The sequence below is a fragment of the Mauremys mutica genome, chromosome 11 (genome assembly GCF_020497125.1).
Source record: "Mauremys mutica isolate MM-2020 ecotype Southern chromosome 11, ASM2049712v1, whole genome shotgun sequence".
In the NCBI taxonomy this organism is placed as follows: Eukaryota; Metazoa; Chordata; order Testudines; family Geoemydidae; genus Mauremys; species Mauremys mutica.
This window is the reverse complement of record NC_059082.1, coordinates 82,112,494-82,133,803: the sequence shown is the minus strand read 5'-3', so window position 1 is coordinate 82,133,803 and position 21,310 is coordinate 82,112,494. Positions and strand designations below refer to the sequence as shown.

Here is a 21,310-nt window from a genome sequence, read left to right as displayed (position 1 = left end):
TAGGGAGTTAATGAACATGTGAAATAGTGTCATTATCTCGCAGTAGCTGGGAATTTGTGTGCTGGAGCCACAGAGAAGATGATGCGTCTCACAATTAACTAGGGAGGCGGTGGGAGGTGTTTCCAACGTGATCCCAAAATGGGAGCGCCACCGGACACTGAAAATAATGGCAAGAATATATTCTTCCATCTGTGACCTGGTCTGGGCCAGTGGTGGCTCTGGATTAACTAAAGGAGCGACTTTAAACTGAGTTAGTTAAATTGGTGCATCATTGTACATTGACACTCATTTCAGTGTAAACCCGGCTTACGTCGGTTTTGCCTGGTGCAAGCCAACCTTGTATAAGTCAGGGGTTTGCACTGGTTTCACTAGCTCGCTTTTGGAACTGGTGCAGCTTGCGAGCACAGTTAAGCTCTTGGATGCAAGACTACACAAACAATTGGAAAAGTGTCCAGTGCCTTTGGCTCATTGAAGATCTTGATTTCCCCAGGGATTGTGCTTTGTGGAACAGTCCTCTCTCTGCTAGTGAGAGAGGGGTGCCAGGCGCTGCTGGGTCCCTGCCTTGTGGGGTGCAGAATGGTTGGGGAACTGGTTCACCTTGGCCCTGTCCCCTATATGCTCCCTACCTGTGGCCCACGTCCACTCTGCCCTGCCTCTGCGCCCGGGGCTACTATCAACCTGGCTCTGAGCAGGAACCAGAGTGGTGGTGATTGTCTGCAATGGCAGCTATTCTTTGGGATCTCTTCTCCCTTGCTGATAGCCCCTTACCCTGCTGTCATTCCCACCTATGCAAAGTGGGTATAAAATGCTTTAAAGTCAAAATACTTCACTCACGTTGGTAGCAGCATTTTATACCCACTTTGCGCTGGTGGAAATGGCTTCGAGCAGGGGACTCCAGCATGGAGGGGACCCTTTCAGTTCACTTCACTGGGATTTGGGTCCATACATCCAGTAGGCCCTTGGGTAGAGGTTGTGCCTTCTGTTCCTTGCTGCAAAGGAAAATGCACTTGTTTGCGGAGTGAATGTTTTAAATGTGAGTCCATAAACCTTTCCGACCACCCACGTCCAATGTGCTGTAAAAGGTGGGAAATTTGGATCTCTTTTACAGTGTTTGGTCTCCAGTGCATTTGTGGACGAAGTATTTTTTTATTTGCACTTCACCTGCTATAAGAAGTTTTTAAAATAAGATTTTTACAGTTCCAGATGGTCAAACCATTCCTCCATTTGCATGGCCAGCTTTAAAGAAACGAGTGCTAATGCACGGTTATTACCCACCACCTCTGCTTGTTACCAACTCTTATGGGTTTCCTCTCGAGTTTATTTTTAAGGAGCACAGTTAAAGCACATAAAATAAATTTGAACCATTACGTTTTAGACTCTTGAGTTCCTGTGCTCAGGTCACTGAAATGCCATTCTGTGATGCAGGGATTTAGAAAAGCGGTGTTTCGGTTTAGCATGGTCCCTTCCGAGATGACATAATCACCAGCCTTTTCTGCTTGATGATAAACATTTTATTGCACGTTAAGCAGAGGGATTAATTTAGCTCTTAAGTCTGTGTCTGCTGAGTGATATTTTTATGTTTGTTAGCAGCACATGGAAAGAATCATTTTCCTGTACAAAAATATCAATGAGATCCCAGGAAAGCACTGGAGAACAGCATAAATTCTTCAGCAAGTCTGTGCAGAGCAGCTCTGTAAAACAGCTTGGCAAATCTTATGACGGATTTCTGAATGTAATTAAACGTATATTGCCTGCTTATCTTATTGAGCAAAAACAGCAGCAGGCTTAAGGTGTGCTAATGGGTTCTGTAATAGAGGTGTGGAGCTTCAAAGACATTTTGGCTTCCTTCTGCAACGCAGACCATCACTTAACCAACAGTCTGCTGCTCAAAGGGTAGATGAAAACGGTGCTGCAAGCAGGCTGCAAGGGCCTCTTCCAATTCTTATTAAAGTTAATGGAAACTTTCCCCAAATATCAGGCCCTGGGTGCATATTAGAAATAGAAACATCCTGGGCCACTTGTGTTCTCACTGAGATTGGCACAGCAGAATCTGGCTTGCTGCTTTTGCCCGAGTCAGTCTCCAGATCCAAGTGGAATGGAATGAAGGGTGTGGCCCCATGACCAAAAAGCCTCCCGTGAAAGAACCCAGCTCTGGTTCTGTTTCATGCAATGCCCTCCAGGAAGGATAAAATTCAGCCCTCTGCAGAGGCCAGCACAAGTAACCCACTGGTGAGTGTGTGTTACAGGTTCCTCTCTGAGCCAAACTGCAGAGGATCTGAGTGTTACTGGCCCAGTGAGGAGCTTTAGCTCAAGCTGGAGCAGCCCATGCTTTGAGCTCTGGAGATGCCTGGCTTGATCCCTGAGCAGTTGGCCAAGATGGCGACTGATACACATACCCCTCTTAGTTTGGGGATTCCCAAATCTATGCAGGAGCTGTAGGCTTCCAGGAGGCACCCTGCGTTTCCCAGGTACAGAGAGGGAATGCCCCCATTGTGCCTTCCCACCCACTTTGGTGACCTTAGTGGGAGTTTTGCTCTGAACGAAGACCTAGCCCTGTTCAGAGGGAACTTAGGAGTTAGTGGGGACCATGGGCAGAGCTACTTGTGCAACGTGTAATGAGTGCGTGGGGCTAAACTGATCACCAGTGCAAGTCAGCACAGCTCCACCAAAGTCAGTTCTCCCTTTGCACCCTAGAACATTTGTGGGGAGAGCAATGTGAAGCAGACGGGTGTGTCCCCCACATACATAGCTAACTCCCTTAGTACTGAGACTGCATGGCACATTCTCGCAATCACCCTGTGCCCAACTGGGGGTGCCTGGCTTTACGCTGCAGGAAAGGAGAGCCATGGACCCTTCTCCGCACAGAGGTGGCTGTGCTAAACTGTAAGCGGAGCTGGGTCTCCTTAGGGAGCTCATGCATAGCTGAAAAGAAGCACCTAAGGCTTAGATCTGAGACACATTGGAAATATTCTCTTGAGGGGCAGCAGGATGGCTGAAAGAGAATAACCAGCGCCTTTCCACACTGCATGCTGCTGCATATAGGTCTTTGCAAACTAAGGCTAATCCCTGGGGCAAAGGCAAACATTCCCCAAACAAGGGGACAAATGCAAGGTTAATTTAGGGAGGGGGAGTATTAGAAAGGCTTGGGAAGGAACCCAATCTCTTCCTCTTTCGGAGCTCCCCGCTTGCAGGCATGCAGGAAAACTTGATATCTGAAAGCAGCTCTCTTGTGCCAAGCTGGAACAGGAGCATGCTAGACACTCATACCAGCTGCGCTCCTGGCACTCCAAATGTATGGAAACTGCATGTGCTCTGCCAGTTACTTCAGAGTGGCAGCAAAGCCGGGAATGAATAGCCGGCACTGTAAATGCTGGCCCAATAAAAAGCCACAATCGCTCTCACATGGCGTTCCAGGGGAGTGTGTGAGGAATAACCTCGCGAATGCTTTTAATAAAATGTTCTTTCCTTCATTCAGAACCCCCCCAACCTCCCGTCCTCTTCCCAAGGAGCCAGCTCTGCTGGGTGGAGAGCTAGCATTGAGAAAGCACATCCTCTTCTAACTGTGAGGGTCCCTAGACCGTGGGCTAGCTTTCCAGGCAGAGGAAAGGAATTGCTTTGGGGATATGGAGCATGGGGTGTGCTGTGCTCTGTCCTGGGGCTGGGGGTGGGGTGTCTCATTTGTCATTCCCACCAGACATTGGGAGAAATATTCCGAATCCCCCAAACTTTGCACAGGTTTTAGCACGGATGAATCTCCGGTGGAAAATTCATCCCAGAAAGTGAGCTCTTTGTCAGTAACATTTAGCTGTGTGATACCCTCTTGATCGATGGATTCTTGCTATCCATCGGGGAACACAGAATCACGGGTTAGTGTGCAGGGGACCCTAGCAACATCCCAGTGTGAGAAGGCGAGGGGCTCACTGACATCTGGTAGTGAGTTTCAGCTGGCCTGACCAGTTCAGAGTATCTCAATTTATTAATGTCATAAACTGTATCCAATACGTATCATGTAAGGTTAAGGTATCACTAGAAAACTAACAACACATGGGTCATTAATATTCTTGTGTGGTGTGTGTCTGATAAACACCCCAGGGACCATACAAATATGAAGGAAATATAGAACTAATGTGTGTTTATCAGACAAGTCCAGGGAATGGGTAAACAGGTTTCTCCCGGATAAAGGACAGGCCAATGCCTCCAGCCTGGTGTCATCAGAGTTAATTAGCAATCACATGCCAAGTGGCCATTCATTTGCATTGGCGAGGACAGGAACAACTCAACTTGCATTTTAGCAAACACCAGCAGGGAAAGAAACCTGCATGGAACTTCTTTCCCCACCAGACTCACAGCTTGAATGAACGTTATTTGGGTGGCTAAGCTTCAGAGGTACCTTTGCTGAGATTCAGTGGAGTATAAAAGAAAGGGGCAAAGAACCCCAAGTTATCTTTCAGCTAGGACAGGACAAGGGGAACCAGCAGCCTGGGGTTCTGTGAAATGTCCTGACTAAGAGCAAGTCAGCCATGCTGGGCAGCGTGGTTGGGGAGAGACATTGTCTTAAACAAAGGCTGTTCCTTGCTAGATTAAGTTTCAGACCTTTAGATGGGTATTTTTCACTTGGTGCTTGTAACCGTTTCCACCTTTATTTCTTTTACGTGGCATCACTTAACCTATGTCCTGCGGTTAATAAATAAACCCGGTGCTGTGTTCGAACTGAAGTGGTTGTTAACTCCGGTTCATGTGGCAAGCTGCTGGGTATTGGCTCGTTAAAGGAGCAAACAAACCTCATTATTCCTCTGCAAGGTGCAGGGAGGGGCTGGACATAGTAGAACACACAGTTTGGGGGGAATTTGGGGCTGGGAGTGCCTGGGGTCATTTGGCTGGTGGTAACCAAGGCTGGTGGAGAGCAGCATGTCACAAACAGGCTGCTGCAATCAGAACGCCGACCCAGAGCTGCTTACCGCACAGGCACTCAGTGCATGCTTGTCTGGTGTCCGGGCTGTGAGCCACAACAGCCAAGCCCTGAAGGCACCCCGGGTTACAGAGCAGGCAGGACACAACCCCTCCCTGGTCTGGATTGCATCCCCAGAAAGGGACAACCTCAAGTCATCCCTTAGGATGATTCAGCCTGGTGCCCCTCGGTACTTTCAAACCAGTAATAATCTGTGTTAGGTCAGTGCAGAGCTGGGGCAGGATTGTGGTCCCATCTCCTCCCTAACTGTTCTCTAGCCTTTCAACCTCCCATCTGGAACAGGCCTGTCAGATTTGTTATCTAGCTTTCCACACCGGGCCTGCAACTCTTGGACTCTGGCTTGTTCCCCTTCTCTCTGCAGCAGATCGCTGGCAATCTCATGGCTTAGACAATGCCCCATTCTGTAGCCGCCAGTAACACATTTATACCCATCCTTGGGGTGATCCCCTCATACAGCTCCTTGGCTACGTGTATTCTCCACCTGTCACAGAGGTGGTGAGTTTGCCCAATGCAATGTAGGAACTTTCCTCAGTCCTCTTTTGCCCTTTAGATTGAGTTAGAGAGAGATGCTTGGAACAAATGTAAGCCTGCAGCTAAATACAAGGGGTGAAGTCCCTTCTCAGTTACATGAGTGTCAATATCAACAGCCTGTCATGCTGACTAATATTCCCTGGTGCTCCCCTCTCTGTCTGTCTCTGTCTATTTGTCTCTTGTCTTATGCTTAGACTGTAAGCCATTTGGGGCAGGGGCTATCTTTTTGTTCTGTGTCTGTACAGCTCCTAGCACGGTGACTGGGATGCCTAGACCCTATGGCAATACAAACAAGAAGTAATATTAATAGTCATTGTTCTGCATTGATCTCCCAGCTAGGGTGACCAATGTCCCGATTTTATAGGGACAGTCCCGATTTTTGGGTCTTTTTCTTATATAGGCTCCTATTACCCCCCTCCCCCCATCCCGATTTTTCATATTTGCTGTCTGGTCACCCTCCTCCCAGCCCAACTGGAAGCCTGGGACAGAGATGAATTATGTTGATTATTTGGCCGTCTTTTGGTCTGGTAGCTGCAGACACATATGCATCCACCCTGATTGAGAGTGCTGGCTTTGCAGTCTAAGACGCCTCGGTCTGCAGGAGCCAACCCTAATGTACTGCGCGTACAGGTGGCAGGACTAGCTAAGAAAACGTAGCAGTTAAACTTCTGGAAACCTGGCTTCTATTCATCCTTTTTCCTTCATTCCAGGCTAGTTGAATGCGATGCTGTTTAATATATTTAGTGAGGAAAACCCTGGTGTTGCATTTGGAAAGGCCAGTCTCACACTAAATAATATTTCTGGGGGCCCTGTGGGTTTGGGCACCAGTCCCTTCTCCAACGCTCCAGATGGGGAGAGGCTGGGAGGTACTTTTAACTCAGCAGTTTTAACTCAGCAGTCTCACCTCTCTTCCTTGGCTGCTAAAAATAGCTGGGCGTTGACACTAGATGGCTCACCGTTTGTCTGCAGGATACAGAACTATTGGCTAAGGCCGAGCTTGTTCAGCCTGGGACGTACACACGCAGCTGGCTGATGCACTTCTTCTGAACCTGCCAAAGGTTGCCAAGCCACAGGATCAATTTATTTTCCTATAAAACTCAGTTTCCTGCACCAGGCTCCCTGTTTCAGCCTGCTGGGGCTTGTTCTACCACATACCTGTCCAAGCTCTGAAGGCGTCAGTGGCTTAACTGACTGGGCTGGATTGTCACTGGTGAGCAGCTACTCTCCACTAAACAAGTGGGATTCCCCATGTGAAGAACTGCCCGCCGGTGGGGGTCGGAGGGCTCACAGTCCGGCCCTAAGACAGGAGTTGGAACTGGAGGAGATTGGAAGTCTCTGATCACTTCTCAGTCCACTTGTAGGGGTCTCCCCTTAATACTTTCCCCACTGCTAAGTGCAGTCCTGAAGAAACCGCCTGGTGAGATTAGGGCTTGTCTGGGCATGGCAGAGAGCTCCAGATGAGTGCCAAGTCTGGCGACTGCATTGTGTTTCTGTATTTGTTGGGAGTGGAAGAGATTCTGCAGTGAGGACTCTGTTAGCACAGGGGGTTAGTGTGATGTGTGGGTCTAGGTACGTTCAGGGTGGTTTCCTCCACAGGCCATTTCCTTGTTTCTCCATGTTTGCATTGGGCAGCTTTGCATTTAAGCAGCCCTACCGATTAACCAACCAAATCTTTGTTGGTGGGGACGTACGTCAGAACCATTCCCAGCTGCCCTTCTCTGGGGGGTCGGAATGAAAAAATGAGCTCACAAGGCATGTGCCAATCATCACACTGATGGCTCTGCTTCTTTGTGTTGTGTCTTTCCTCTCCCACCTTTCATCTCTTGTTTAGATGGCAAGCTTTATGGGCCAGGGACTGTCTCTTTGCATGTGAGTGTAAAGCGAGTAGCCCTTTTGGGTTGCTACTGCAATATTAATCAAAATGACCTAAACATGCTTGATTTGAGTTCTCCATGATCTGTGACTGCATTGGCTGGAGTCATCTTTACTTTATAGAAGTTTTATACTAGTCTGGACTTGTTAATTTCATATGTCCCGTGTAGTTGCTGAGTATAAAAAGGAACAACACTCTCAGTTAGGAAACTCATCAAAGAGAAGCTTAAGCAATTGGTTTAAAAAAAATTCCCCAAGCTAGGGCATGTGGCTGAGCTTGTTTTCAATCATGCAGTGTAAAAATTGCTGCCATAAACTGAATTAAAAAAGCATAAAGGTGCACATTTGGTGGTGCAGGGTTGGTCTAATCCTTTCCAAATACCCTCAATGAGCATCCATCATTACGCCTCCCTTTGAAAATCCAGGAGGAAATCTGTGGAGTAGATCTGAAACGTGGAATTTTCATTCCATGGGAAATTTTGACATTTCACATTTTTTTTATATTGCGAATTGGAACAAAAAGTCAAAATTTCCTGCAAAACAAAATTCCCTGAAAGAAAAATTATTTAGGCTCAATCAACATTTCATTTTCATTTAGACTTATATATATATTTTCCTCTTTCCTCTTTGTATTTTAAAATTAGGATTTAATCATTTAAAAATTATCATGTAGAATCATGAAAAATTAAATAGATTTCAAAATGCAAAGTCAGTCAGAGAAAAAACCAAAATGTTCCGTTCTCAGAAGGACCTAATCAGAACATTTTGAGTGGTTTTTTAGAACAAAATTTTATTGAAATTTACGTTTTCACGTGTAATATTTCTAGTTTGACAAATTGGCATTTTCTGATGGAAAAACATTCCATTGGAACACTTTCTACCGGCTCCACTCTGGAGAATTTCAGCCATTGAGATGTGCTAGCCAGCAGTTTATGTCCTACAGAGTAAACACAGAACTGATGCCTTGGTGTGATGTTATTGGGATCTGTGCTGCCGCAGGAGACATCTTTCCAGAGTTTATAATCACTGAAGATTAATGGCAATTTTGGCATGAGGGATTAGGCAGGAAAGATGTTCTCATGGTTAGCGAGCTAGCTTGGGACGTGGAAGACAGATTCGGATTCAATTCCTGGCTCTGCCACAGGCTTCTTATGTGGGGAAGTCACTTAACCTCTCTGTACGTCAGTTACCCATCTGTACAATGGGGATAAGGGCACTAGTCTTTCTTGCAGGGGTGTTGTGGGGATAAATATACGAAACATCGAGAGGTGCTCAGATACTGTGGTGACAGGAAGCATAGAAATACCCAAGATATCTAGCTGCATCCTAGCCAAATTATCACTTTGTTTTCTACATTTGCAGTGTCTTTTTATTATGGGTTTGTAAATAAATTTGGCAATTTTTAGCCCCAACATTTATTGGTCCAAAAATGTGTCCCAAAAGTGCATTATTCAGCATTCCTTAGACACCAGTCTCATCCTCAAAAAATGTTTATTTCATCGGGAAGCAGAAACAATATGTGACTTTAGGGGACCAATTGCATACCGTGAACAACAAATAGTAGAAGTGAACAGCTTGCGAACGACCCCAGGGGCTGAAATTTGTTTGCATAAGAGCTATGGTGTAAATATTTGTGAATAACAAATACGTCCTTAGAATTCAGGATCATGACTGCTTTGCAATGAGTAATAATGGTATATTTCCTACAGTGGTTACATAGGATCCTTTCTCTTTAACAAAGTTGCCATTGGACTTTTTTTTTCCTTGAGGAGTCTCAGAGCCAAAACGTTGTGCTTGCTTATGGAAATAAGCTGGGTAGAAAAGAAATTCCAAAGTGAACTTTTCCCTATTTTGCTAATGCATCAGGAAACCCCAGTGTGAGTGATTGTTTTTAAAAATATTACATTTGGCTGCAAAAGTGCCCACTTATTTCTCCGCTGGCTTATGCATTATTAAAACCCATGCCTTATGGCAATTTTCAAAGCCAAAGGATCGTTGTATTTTTTTTTAATTTAAACAAAATGGATCTTATCTTAGAAATTAAAAAATCTGTTTCAAAGCTCAGTGCTGAATGAGCTAATGGTAGAGGGTGGGAATGCATAGCTAGCTCGCAGGCCAGTGATGAGTGTTCATCAGAGCCATCTGCATTAGTGCTAATGTAATGTTACTGTTTGGCAATGCTGTGGCCTAGTGGTTAGATCAAAGTGTTCTGAGGCAGGGGGAAGTCATTCAGACCAAGCCACTGAATTGCGCTGGGGCCTGGGGTGAGTTACTTAATTTCCTTGTGGTGTAGTCAGATGAGCTGTGAGAGTAAAGCAGATCTTGAGTGCACATTTCCCCACATGTAGGGTTTCAGTTCTTGTTGATGGCAGTTTCTCAATCTGCAGACAGAACAGGAGTCAAATGGGCAGTCAGGGATTGGGATCCATTTTTGCTGTAGATCAGAGAGGAAACTTCTCCCCTAATTCTGGAACAGGCTGCGCATCAGGTAGCGTCGCTTTCTACATTTGGTTAATACTGATAATACTTTGCACTTCTATAATGTTTTCCGTTGGAAGAATTCAAAGTGCTTTAAAAGAACAAATTAATCCAGCTCCACAGCTGCTGGGAGGGAGAGGAATTATTATCATCACCATCTCACAGATGGGGAACTGATGCACAGAACAGTGCAGCCAGGGCCCTCCAGAGCTAAAGGCATGAGCTAACGAGGACAGTTTGAGAACTGTGTTGAATTACAGATGTGAGTAAAGTTACTCACATGCTTAAGTGTTTCCAGCCTGAAGCCCTTTGGATGGGAGCTCTGTAGGCCAGGAAATATGTCAATCTGTGCTAACAAACTGCTGTGTACGACAGCCAGGTGAAAACTTTTGGCTGAAACTTTTTTTCAGCAAGAAACACAGATTTAGCAACACCAAAAGGTTTCACAAATTTGTGTCGATTTTGCTGAATTTAAAAAAAATTCTGGAAAAAAAATTGAAATGTTAATTTTTGACATTTTCAAAATGAAATGTTTCAATTTTTGGTTCAAAATGACTTTTTGTTTGCAAATTTCCTTTAAGGTTATTAACCCCTCCAAGAAAATGTTTAAAAATGGATAAAGCCAAAAAGAAACATTTTAGATTTTGTCATAACAAAACATTTCATTTGACCCCCCTCAGCGTAACTTCCTAAGCGTGTCTCCAAACCACCAAACATCAAAGCGTTGCATATATTGCATTTAGCAAATGTAACACGAGATGCTGGATCAAAATCAAACTGCTGCCATAAAGTCATCAAACATATTTGTATTACTCCTTGAAAGCCATAACTCACCATTAGCAAATGCCCCCAGGCTTGTGCTGCCATTTCCACTTCCGCTTCCTGGCTTCAGCCCAATAAAGCAGCAGGTCAGCAGTTTTTTAGAAGTTGGTTGGAATGTACTTTCCTTCTGGCTCGAACCAATACGATGGAGGCTAAAGCAAAAGAGGTTCAGGTTAAATAATTTGTCCAAGCAAAAGCAAATCCATTCCCAATGGAAATCCCCCACGCTACGGGGAGCATGTGTAATGGAAGCCATTGGAATGTTTGGCTGACTTCAAACAAGGGAGGAATTTAAGGAATTGCATTACAGAGCTGCCCAAACAAGCAAGGTATTGAGAGGCAATGTAATCTAGTGGATTGGGCACTGGATAAGGAATCAGTTGATCTGGGTTTGATCTCAACTCTGCTACTGACTTGCTGTGCAACCTTGGGCAAGTCTCTTTACCTTTCTGAGCCTGGGTGCCTTCCCACTGTCTGTATTTATGTAGATAATACATACCCTGCAGAGTTTACAGTCTCTCACTAGGTCTAGCACAGTGGGACTCAGCACTTGGTCAGGATGTCCAGGCATTACTGTAATAAAAACACACACACACACTCTTCCAGTTTGGCCTTTTTTCTGTTCAGGAATAATCTTTGGTAAGACCTGGATTTTTATGGCTCTGTTGTTATCTGTACTTGTTCACAGAATAGGCTCTATTAACATAGTTGGACAGACAGGTTTATCTGCAAACAGTTCAGATCGATCACTCCATCTGGTATTTTAATATTTGGAATCCACTGTTCCAGGTGCATGATTAGCCACTTGATGATTCCCTGTTCTGTTCATTCCTTCTGAAGCACCTGGCATTGGTCACTGTCGGTAGACAGGATACTGGGCTAGATGGACCTTTGGTCTGACCCAGTATGGCCGCTCTTATGTTCTTAATATCAATGTTTATTTTTAAGCATTTTTTATTTTTCTCTAAAGTGATAAAATTTAAAATTATTTTTACAATTGTGAGAAATTGGTGGGGGGTCCAACACTGAGGGGGGAAGACAATTATTTAATGATAGTAGACACTGACATTCAAAAAGGCTTACAACTATTAAATTACCTTGTAACCATTGTCAACATCACATGTCAAAATATCCTTAAATCAAACTCTGATAAGTTCTCATGCAGCACTTTTCTCAAATTGCTTATGTGTAAATTTTTATTATTACTGATGGAAATATTTTTCTGTCAGTTGTTGTGTGTTTGGTGAAATCAATGTTCACAGATACTTGCCGATAAAAATCGAATCTTCCCAAACCTAAATAGAAAAGGATCCTGCAGAGTAACTGCCCCCACCCCTGACACAAACAGCAACTCCTCAGAATAATGGAAGGGAAAGAGAACAATTGCTGATTGTAGCTAGGAACTGCCCCTCATAAATGCACTGCTCACAGAGCCACTTCAGTGGCTGGCAAATCATTTCGGATGAGCTCCCTGCCTAGCAAAGCTACGGATGGAGCGGTCAGAGTCAGATTTAAAAAAAACCAATATGTTCTGATTGCTCAGACGTTCTCATTCCGTAGCTTCTTTCCTTTATTTGATTACCCACTTCATAATCTTTCTGTTTTGTTCACTTGAGAGGCGAAGACGTTTTTGAGGAGGATCTGCTGACAATGTATGTCTCATAGAACAGCTGTTAGTAAAGGTTACCTTTTGGATACTGGCTGCTAATGCACCATAGAAATTGAATCACTTCTCTTTATTTCCATGTTGCTTTTTAAGCTGTGTAGAAGATTTCATTCACTTTAAGGTACTTTAATTTGGGGAGTAGATGACACAAAAGCCACCACCTCTAAATAACACTAATTGGGCAGGTTCAGCAGTAGAGTTGATTGGAAGTCAAAATTTCCTTCCCACCAAAATTCCAATATTTCGATACTTAGTTTTGTCCTGAATCTGGGCGAAAAGTCAAAATAGTGAAACTTTTCACGGAGCAGAAAGTTCCAGTAAAATTCTGTTTGAAAAAGTTGAAATGTTTCGTTTCAATTTATCAGTTTATGAAATGTTGACATTACTCTCCCTGTCCTTCAGCCACTGCAGTGCATTGTGGGGCCCCTAGGAGACCCTGTGACAGCTTCCCTGGTCGCAGAGCTTGCTGCGTTATGGGGCTGTTCTATGATGTAAACACCCCCCCCCCCACTTGGGAACCCTCATGTCAGTTCTGCTCTAAAGTGAGTCTGACCTTAATTCCCATGGGATGAAAGTTGAACACATTAGCTCCCTTGGCCACTTGGCATGTGGCCCCCTTTGTAAAGAAAAATAAGGGTTGTGCTGAGGCAGGACGCTGAAAGTTTGTAGAGTAGGTGTTTAATCACTGGTGTCTCCCCATGCCTACCCACTGAATAACCTGACACCAAAGCGAAAGTCAGGGGATAGATGGTTGCGTCAGTGTAGCATACCAGAAACTATGTATGTCAGTGAATTGCATGAGCTGCAGTAGTATTGCAGCCAGTGCGAACTGCAAAGATAGAGCGTTAGGTACAAATGAAATGGCTGCAGACAGGGAAAAACCCAGCACTAATCTTAACAATGAATAAACAACTCTGGAAAGGAAACTACAAAATACACAAATCATAAAAAATGCACAAACACGCGTGCACACGCAAACACACAATCTCTGACCCTCACTCCCACTCATGCACCAAATCACTCCTAATTCCACGCAGCTGCTTACCTGCACACGATCCCATGCATTGCAGCCACAGGCACTGGCAGAACTGGGACTATGAGGACTCTGGTGGTGGCATGTGCCAGGGAAGCAGCTACCCTCAGTTTCATGGGGGCACTTGGTTACAGGTTCAAGCAGGATGTTTTAAAACTGTGCTCCCACCGATCCATCTGGAAGACCGGGTGTGATGGAGGAGTCAGAAGGTAACTCCAGGAGCTGGACTAGATGATCCCTTGAGGTCCTTTCCAGCCTTACCTTTTTATTATTCCATGATTCACCAAGGGGAAAGTGTGGAGCTTTCTGGGAGATTGGGGCCAGCCCTGATGGTGATGAGCAGGGACCAGCTGGAGGCTAGTGCACCAGGGCCCTATTGCTGACAGGGGCCATTGTGCTGCTAGAGTAACATAAATGATAAATATAATAATAATAATATCCCTTAATTAGCTCAGCTAATTTGGGGGCAGATCCTGAAGTCTGACTCAGGAACACTCCGGTTCAATTTTGTTGGAGTAAGATCTCAGGATCTGGCCCTTTTGCTATTAGCAAATCACTCAGATTCTTTTGTCCTTATTGCTAGATTTAGGGGGCCTTCCTGAGTTCATCTGTATCCTGCCTGCCAGGGAATGGCTGAGCAATCCCCCCACAGGCTGGCCCGTTGTTTGTTGGTAGGAGAACAGCACTTCACTAGTGCATGAGACAGCCTGGTGCTATGAAATGATCACAACTGTGAGTCCCGTGGTTGGGACAGTGTCCCCGTTGCATGGGACAAGAGACTGATGTTCACGGGGAGGAAGTATACGTGCTTCCAAATCGCTTTCCTTCCTCTCGCTGCACCCCCTTTGGCATTACACCTCACATCTAGCAGATGTGGACAGAAGACGACTTTGGGGGTCATCAAAGGGTTGGGTTAGGTTGTAGGGAGCAGGTTATTTTGCAGCACATCCCAGCTAGGCAGGGTAAGGGGTAGAGTCACATGAAGCTCAGTGGGATTTGCTCCCAGGGGTTCCCAGATATCGCTTCACCTGGGTTCCCCAAGCCATCCCCGTGCTGCTTCTGTTTCCTAGACAGCTGCAGCTTTTGGACCATTGGAGAAGTCTCACAGGCCTGGGAAACTGGCATTGTGTGACTCCAGACCAAAGTGGAATTGAGCAAATTTTGGTGACAGGTAGCCAGTCTGGACTGTAATAATATATATTGGGAGAGTGATAAAATACCATTCAGTGGGGATATTCTCACTGGGTAGGAATTGCCGTGCTCTGTCAGAGCAGGGTCCATCTACTCCAATATCCTGTCTCTAGCAATGGTTTCAGAGAAAGGTGAAGGAAACCCTGCAGCAGGTAGTTATGGGGTAACCTGCTCCCAGGGAAGGCATCTTCCTGCCCCCCGTCAGTTAATATAGTAACAACAGCTCGCGGTCATACAGCACTGTCCATCTGTCGATCTCAACACACCTGCCAAAGGAGGGCGCTCTCAGGGCTGGATTAACACATAGGCAAACTAGGCACGTACCTAAGGCCCAAATTCATGAGGGGCCCAACCTGAGGGACATTGCGACCCCCTGTGCCCCAGCACAGTGCTACCTGCTCAGATTTGGCCCGGCCTCCCCACTGTCATCACGCAGGGCCCCGGGGTCAAACCTGAATGGCCAGTGGGGTGGCCCATGCTGCTCCTCACTGCTGCCATGGGGCTGGCTCCTGCACCAGGGATCCCCACTGGGGGCCTTCCTGGCCATGTCCCACTTCCAGCAGCCACTGACCCCTCTGCTCTGCCCACTGAGCGACAGCCTCGGGACTTGTTAGAAGTACAGGGAGCTGCCATGAATGCCCACATGGGGAAACTGGCCCAAGGAGCCTGGTGGGTGGGACATGTGGGGCAGTGTCTGGGCAGCAGGAGCCAGTCACTGACTGACCTGGACAAAAGAGGGTTAACTAAGCAACATCTGTGTGGTGGGAGCCGGATTTAATAGATCACTAGTGCAACTGTGCTGGTTAATATAAATATGTCCACACCATGGGAGCATCTAGTTTAGCTGGCCAGCAGAGGGCCCCAGAAGTGTATGTTTGTACAAGGCCTGTGATGGGTTAATCCAGCCCCGGTTGCTATCATTATTCCCATTTTACAGATGGGGAAACCGAGGCACGAGGACTGGAAGTAACTTGCCCAAGGTCACTCAACAAACCAGTGGCAGAGGCAGGAATTGAACCCAGGGGTTCCTGAGTCTCAAGCCAGTTTGGCTTATGCTCTGAGCAGGGGTTTTATATCCCTTCCAAAATTCTGCTTTGTTTTTAATCCTTACAATTGTAACTCCATTTTCTGCTGTTATGACATTAGCCGGGTGTTAGAACAAACAAAACTTTCCCCCTCTCCAACCAAATTTGCATGCTGCCCTAAAAATAGAAACAGGGCCAGATTCTCAGCTGTGTAAATTGGCATAGCTCCTACACCAGTTCATACCAGCTATTTAGCCCGGGTTGTTTATCATCATCTATACGTTTCAGTTCCCCCATAGCACATTTCAGAGAGGCAACAGGATGCGCTAAAAGCACATTTGAATTTTTAAACAATGGCCAGGGTCTTATGTTGTCGAAAAAACATCTTGGGGTGTTTACTGGACAAGCTCAATGAAATGCTGCGTATTCCATGTGTTTCCTGCCTTCCTGGGGGACGCGCTGGTCAGGGGAGTGGGTGGCAGGAGAATTAGCAAAGGAATGCGCAGGACTCAGTCTGGCGTTTTATTTGCATTTTTGCTCCCACCTTTTGTGTGCGAAATTGGGAACTGAACAGTTTTTAATAGCTGGAGTTCACTGTGCTGTTGGCAAGTCCCCCAGCATCCCAGCTGGCCTCTGTACAGCGATTGATTAAACAGTAACGTTGCCAGGACTTCTCCATCCGTCACTGTGATGGGAACTCCAGGCATGAAAACGCAAGGGCGAGAAAAAAGAAGCCTTTACAATTACAACCTGCAGCTCGCTAAATGAAGAATAAAAAACCGTTGAACACCCTATAAATATTTATTGGCGCAGCAGTAAGAGAAGTTTGCTTTTGTGTTAAAAGACTGGAGACTGGATTTGTTGAGGAGTGAGTCAGAGAGAGAGAGAGAGAAACCGTCTCCAGTAAGAGAGAAAGTGAACTGAAAACGCTTTGGCGGTTGGATTGTGATAGGGCAAGGTTAGGTGAGAGATTTTACCTTAGTCTCTTCTTTAGTAAAGTGAATTTGATTGGGCTGCTGATGGTGCGTAGTGGGCGTGGGCCAGATTCTTCTCTCTGACACCAATGAAATAGACTTTCATGGGGTTTTTGCACATCAGTGGCCTCAGTACACCTGCTGCAGGGACTTGTAAGTGAGCAAGTTCAGCCTGTCAGAAAACAAAATGCTCATTAGAGTCTAAATGGACCCCCATTTCCCAGGTCTCATTAGCTGGCAGGCAGTATAAAATGAACAAACTGGTGTGTCAAGGCCTGGTAAAAGGAGGAAAAAGGGGTTCTTTTTGTGGGGGGGGTGAGACTCTTCGAGTTCTCCTAGGAGCAACAATCTGGGCTGTTTTTTTATTATGCTTCTAGTAGAGCGATCTCATAAACTGAGGTTAGAACGTGGTGCTAGACCAAAGTCTCAGGTTCACAGGTTTGCCCTTTAAAGGCATAGCTGGGACTGGGGTGTATTCTGATCTCTGCAGGACGTCCTGTCTGTGCAGATCCCATGGCTATTAACGTCAGGGAGGTGGTAAAATCCAGCTGGGTTTGTAATGTTCTCACGAGCCCAAGAGGGCATTTGGATTTTCAAGGTTTGAAGAAAATTCAGGTCTTGTGAAGGGACCTGGAGTCACACACCAGGCTGTCCCCACCACCACACACCAGCCCTGACCTGTGGCCACTGTTTCTGGGGGTCAGAGAGTAGCTTAGTCTCCCCAGCCATTTCAACCTTTCCTCGGCTTTTTTGCTGATGATGCCAACAATGGTGCCCATTAGTATCAACAACCACAATGACTTTGGTGCTGTGGACAATTGGACAGTCTGAACTCGAATTGGGCTCTCCACCCATTCAAGAGAAGGCCCAGACAGCCCTCAGATGGCAACGTCGTAGCTCGCTATTATTATTTAACTTTTTTCCGGTAGAGCCCACAATGTGCCAGGTGCTGTACAAATGGAAGGGAAGGCGCGGTCATTGCTGACCCATTCTGGAGTCCCACCAGCTAATTAGAAAAGATAATCTTCTACTAATCATCTGTTGCCACCCATCCACGTTGGTCACTGTTCTGTAATTCTGGAGTCAGAGTGACTCCAGATCTTATACCAAGGTCATTGACACCAGAACCTTGAACTGTGTGCTTAATTCAGGAGAAGACAAGTACTGTGATTGTCGTGCTGTACTTTGCCTCTTGTCTGCACTATTACAGACTAAAGCCAGTTCCTGCTCTGACTTTCCTTCCATGCAGCCCCACTGTAGTCAATGGGGTTGCACTCGGTGTGTCTGTCTGTACTGCGGTAGCATCTAGCAACCCCAGACAAGGATCAGGACCCCATTGTGCTAAGCACTGTGTAGACTAGTACCAAGGACAGTCCTTGCCCAAGGCGGCTACCATGCCACAGGTGGACAAAACAGAGACGTAAGGTAGGGGTCTGTTGGAGAGGGAGGTAACAAAAGAAACAGAGTTTGGCAAAAAAATAGAAGTCACAACCCTAGTCAGGGCCTGATGGGAATGCGTTGTAGGCAGCACAACACAATAGGGCTTAAGAAGGGATTTTAAAGCGTTTTGATGAGGGATTTTCCCAGAGCATTGGGCTTGGCATGTCGGGGCTGACGGCTTGATATTATCAGCTCGTTCTTACCCTGGTGCCCATCCCTGAAGATGTTAATGGGTCAAAGCTGGACAGATCCACCTGAGTCATTACTGTTGTCCTTTCCTTTCCACAGGAACCTGATGCCGCGGACTCTAGAGGGGCAGATCACGATGGAGAAAACCCCGAGTTACTTTGTGACCAAGGAGGCCCCCAAACGTATTTACAACATGTCCAGGGACACCAAGCTGATTGTGGTGGTGAGGAACCCAGTCACCAGGGCCATCTCGGACTACACACAGACACTGTCCAAAAACCCCACCATCCCCAGCTTCCAGGCGCTGGCCTTCAAGAACGTCAGTACGGGCCTCATCGACACCACCTGGAGTGCGGTGCGGATCGGCATCTACGCCAAGCACCTGGACAACTGGTTACAGTACTTCCCCCTTTCGAAATTCCTCTTTGTCAGCGGGGAAAGACTCGTGAGTGACCCGGCTGGGGAGATGGGCCGAGTGCAAGACTTCTTGGGTCTCAAGAGAGTCGTGACGGACAAACACTTCTATTTCAACGAGACCAAGGGCTTCCCTTGCCTGAAGAAGCCGGAAGGAAGCAGCCGGCCCCGCTGTTTGGGGAAGTCCAAAGGGCGGCCTCATCCAAAAATCCATGGGCAGGTGATCCAGCGCCTGCAGGAGTTTTATAGACCCTTCAACATGAAGTTCTATCAGATGACTGGGCAGGACTTTGGGTGGGACTGAGATCTCACCAGGCCATTGGCTTTCTAAGCCACAGTGGGGAGAGGGCAGCTAGTCCCCTTAGCAGACCTACAGGGCCTTTGCACATTGTGTACCAAGCTGCCCAGGGACTCTAGCATAGGTGTGTCCAAGGCAAACTTTTGGAAGACATTTCCCATGTTCTAATTTATAATGGACCTGTTCCCGGAGAGAAATGTACACTGACTGAGTAGAGAGAAATATTTAAGAAAGAAAAACAAACAAACAAAACCCCCAACCCCAGATCAGATTAAATATTCTTCCATATGAATCTTGCTAATCTATATTAACCAGAATGGTTTTCAGATGGTGTGTGTGTGTGTGTGCGCGTGCGCGTGCAGTTACAAAGGTACTAAGACTCACAATAAAGCTTTGCAAATCAGATTTGGCCTCCTAATGCTGCTCTTTCTCTGACCATATTGAGAGTGCTGTAATATTCACAATCAGCCATCCCGACCCTTTTAATTAGCAGGGAGAGGGCTCCAGACATCAGTGCTGTGTTTAGTTCTTGGATGCCTTTCTTACAAAGATAACAACTGCAGCCAGGTTCGAAGCTGCTGTACAGCAATGTAGGTCCATTGACTTCAAAGGAGCTAGGTTGGTTTACATCAGCCGAGGCTCTGGCCCGGTATATTAAAAACACAAATGACTTATGATAATAACATGTTAGGAGCCTGATCTTGCTCCTCCCATTGGAGTCAATGGAATTTTGACTTTATTGGAGCCGGTAGCGTGCCCCAATTTAAAAAAAAATCTTATTTATCTATTACTTTGTGTGTGTGTGTGTGTGTGTGTGTGTGTGTGTGTGTGTGTGCGTGCGTGCGCTTCACTCCGTTGGGCCAGTGAATTTTGGCCTAGCTCCTCAAAGGCACCTAACGCCCCTCCACCTACCTTTGAGGACCTTGGCCTTTGTGTTTCTAGTCAATTTCACTTTCCAGCTCTTGGGCCTACGCCCAGCAAGTTTGGTTTTCAGTTTCCTATGCTTCAAGAGGACATGGTCGCCCTCCTCTTCCCAAAGCTCTTTTTCATTAAAATGTTCAATAAATAAAATAAAGCAGCGTGTTTATTAGAGTTTTGTAAAAGCCCTTTTTAAAAAGACAAGCTGAATTTTGGACCTAAGTCACGTTCGGTGTCCTTAGAAACAGTTACCTGGTTTGATAGTTTCTGCCAGATCTGCAAAAAACAGGACACGATGAATCTGCAAAAATAATACAAACTGTCTGTGGGTGATTTATTGTTATTTAAAGGCTTGATTCTGCCTCAGAAGTCAGTGGGAGTTTTGTCATTGACTTCAGGGAGGGCAGAATTGTGTCTTAAATGCACAGGGTGGAATCTTGGCCCTCTCTGAAGTTAACGGCAAAAGTCCCATTGACTTCAACTGGCCAGGATTTTACCCACAGTTCTTCTCCGGCTAAACTGTTTGCACTAAAAATTCTATTTTGGTGCCGTTTCAGGAACATACAATACTGACAGAGTGGAAAAATCTCCCATTCTTAATTGCGACAAAAGTCGCAGTTCTACAAAATTGTTATAAAAATGTACTAGGCCACAAAAGCTGCTTGCTAGTTCTTTTCCCCACGAGCATACAAAATTATCGATACTTTGTCAGTCCAAATATTATTTGTCTTGGTGAGTGATCACGTAGCATATGACAGGGTTGGACAAAAGAACTGTAAATTGGCAAAGTTTGAAATGAAAGGAAATATTAATTCTGTGCCTAATAAGCAAAATCGTCTTAAGCACATAGTCAGCTTTAAATTGGTACTTGCATCTAATTGACCTCAATGGGAGTTAAGCACCTGCTTAAAGCTAAGCAGGTGCTTAAATGCTTTGTTGAATCAGAGCCTTAACAGCTGAGTCAAAACACTCATTGAAAAGAATGGGACCATTCACCTGCTTAAAGCTTAGACACATGCTCAAGTACCTTGCAGGATTGAGGCCCTGAAATTTCAGAATGGCACTTTGATCATTTTCTCTTTCCCATTTTGCAGCTGGCTCTGCATCTCACATGTTGATTTTTACTGAGGCAAGTTTCCTTTCTGAGACTGGGCAGTGACTGGTGTATTTTTCCTGATTTAAAATAGTCTGAAAGAATAAAAACAATTAGCGGCAGTAGTTCTGAATATATTCCAGATCCGGTTGCATTGTGTATCACATGTAACACAGGTGATAAAGTTGGAGACCTCCAAGAGTAATGACAAAAATCCCCCCCTCCCAGAAACAGTTTTGCTGAAGAACATATAGCAAAAAAAGTCTGATCTTTAGCCCAGTGCCTACCAGTTGGTTTCCAGATTTGCAGCCACAAAGGGCAGTCATCGGAGGCCGGTGGAATGAGTTCAAGTGTTCTCATAATTAAAGAGGGGCAAAAAAACCTTCGTTAACCTTTC

General features: G+C 45.7%; 1 protein-coding gene across 1 annotated transcript in view; it reads left to right on the top strand.

The window, feature by feature from the left end:
• Positions 1–19,158, top strand: part of HS3ST6 (heparan sulfate-glucosamine 3-sulfotransferase 6) — a 104,452-nt gene extending 85,294 nt beyond the window's left edge. The window contains exon 3 of the mRNA XM_044981085.1: positions 18,290–19,158. Within this exon, the coding sequence (XP_044837020.1) occupies positions 18,290–18,908 (619 nt within the window). The 3' untranslated portion in view covers positions 18,909–19,158. The remainder of the gene's footprint in view (positions 1–18,289) is intronic.
• Positions 19,159–21,310: the final 2,152 nt, after the last annotated feature.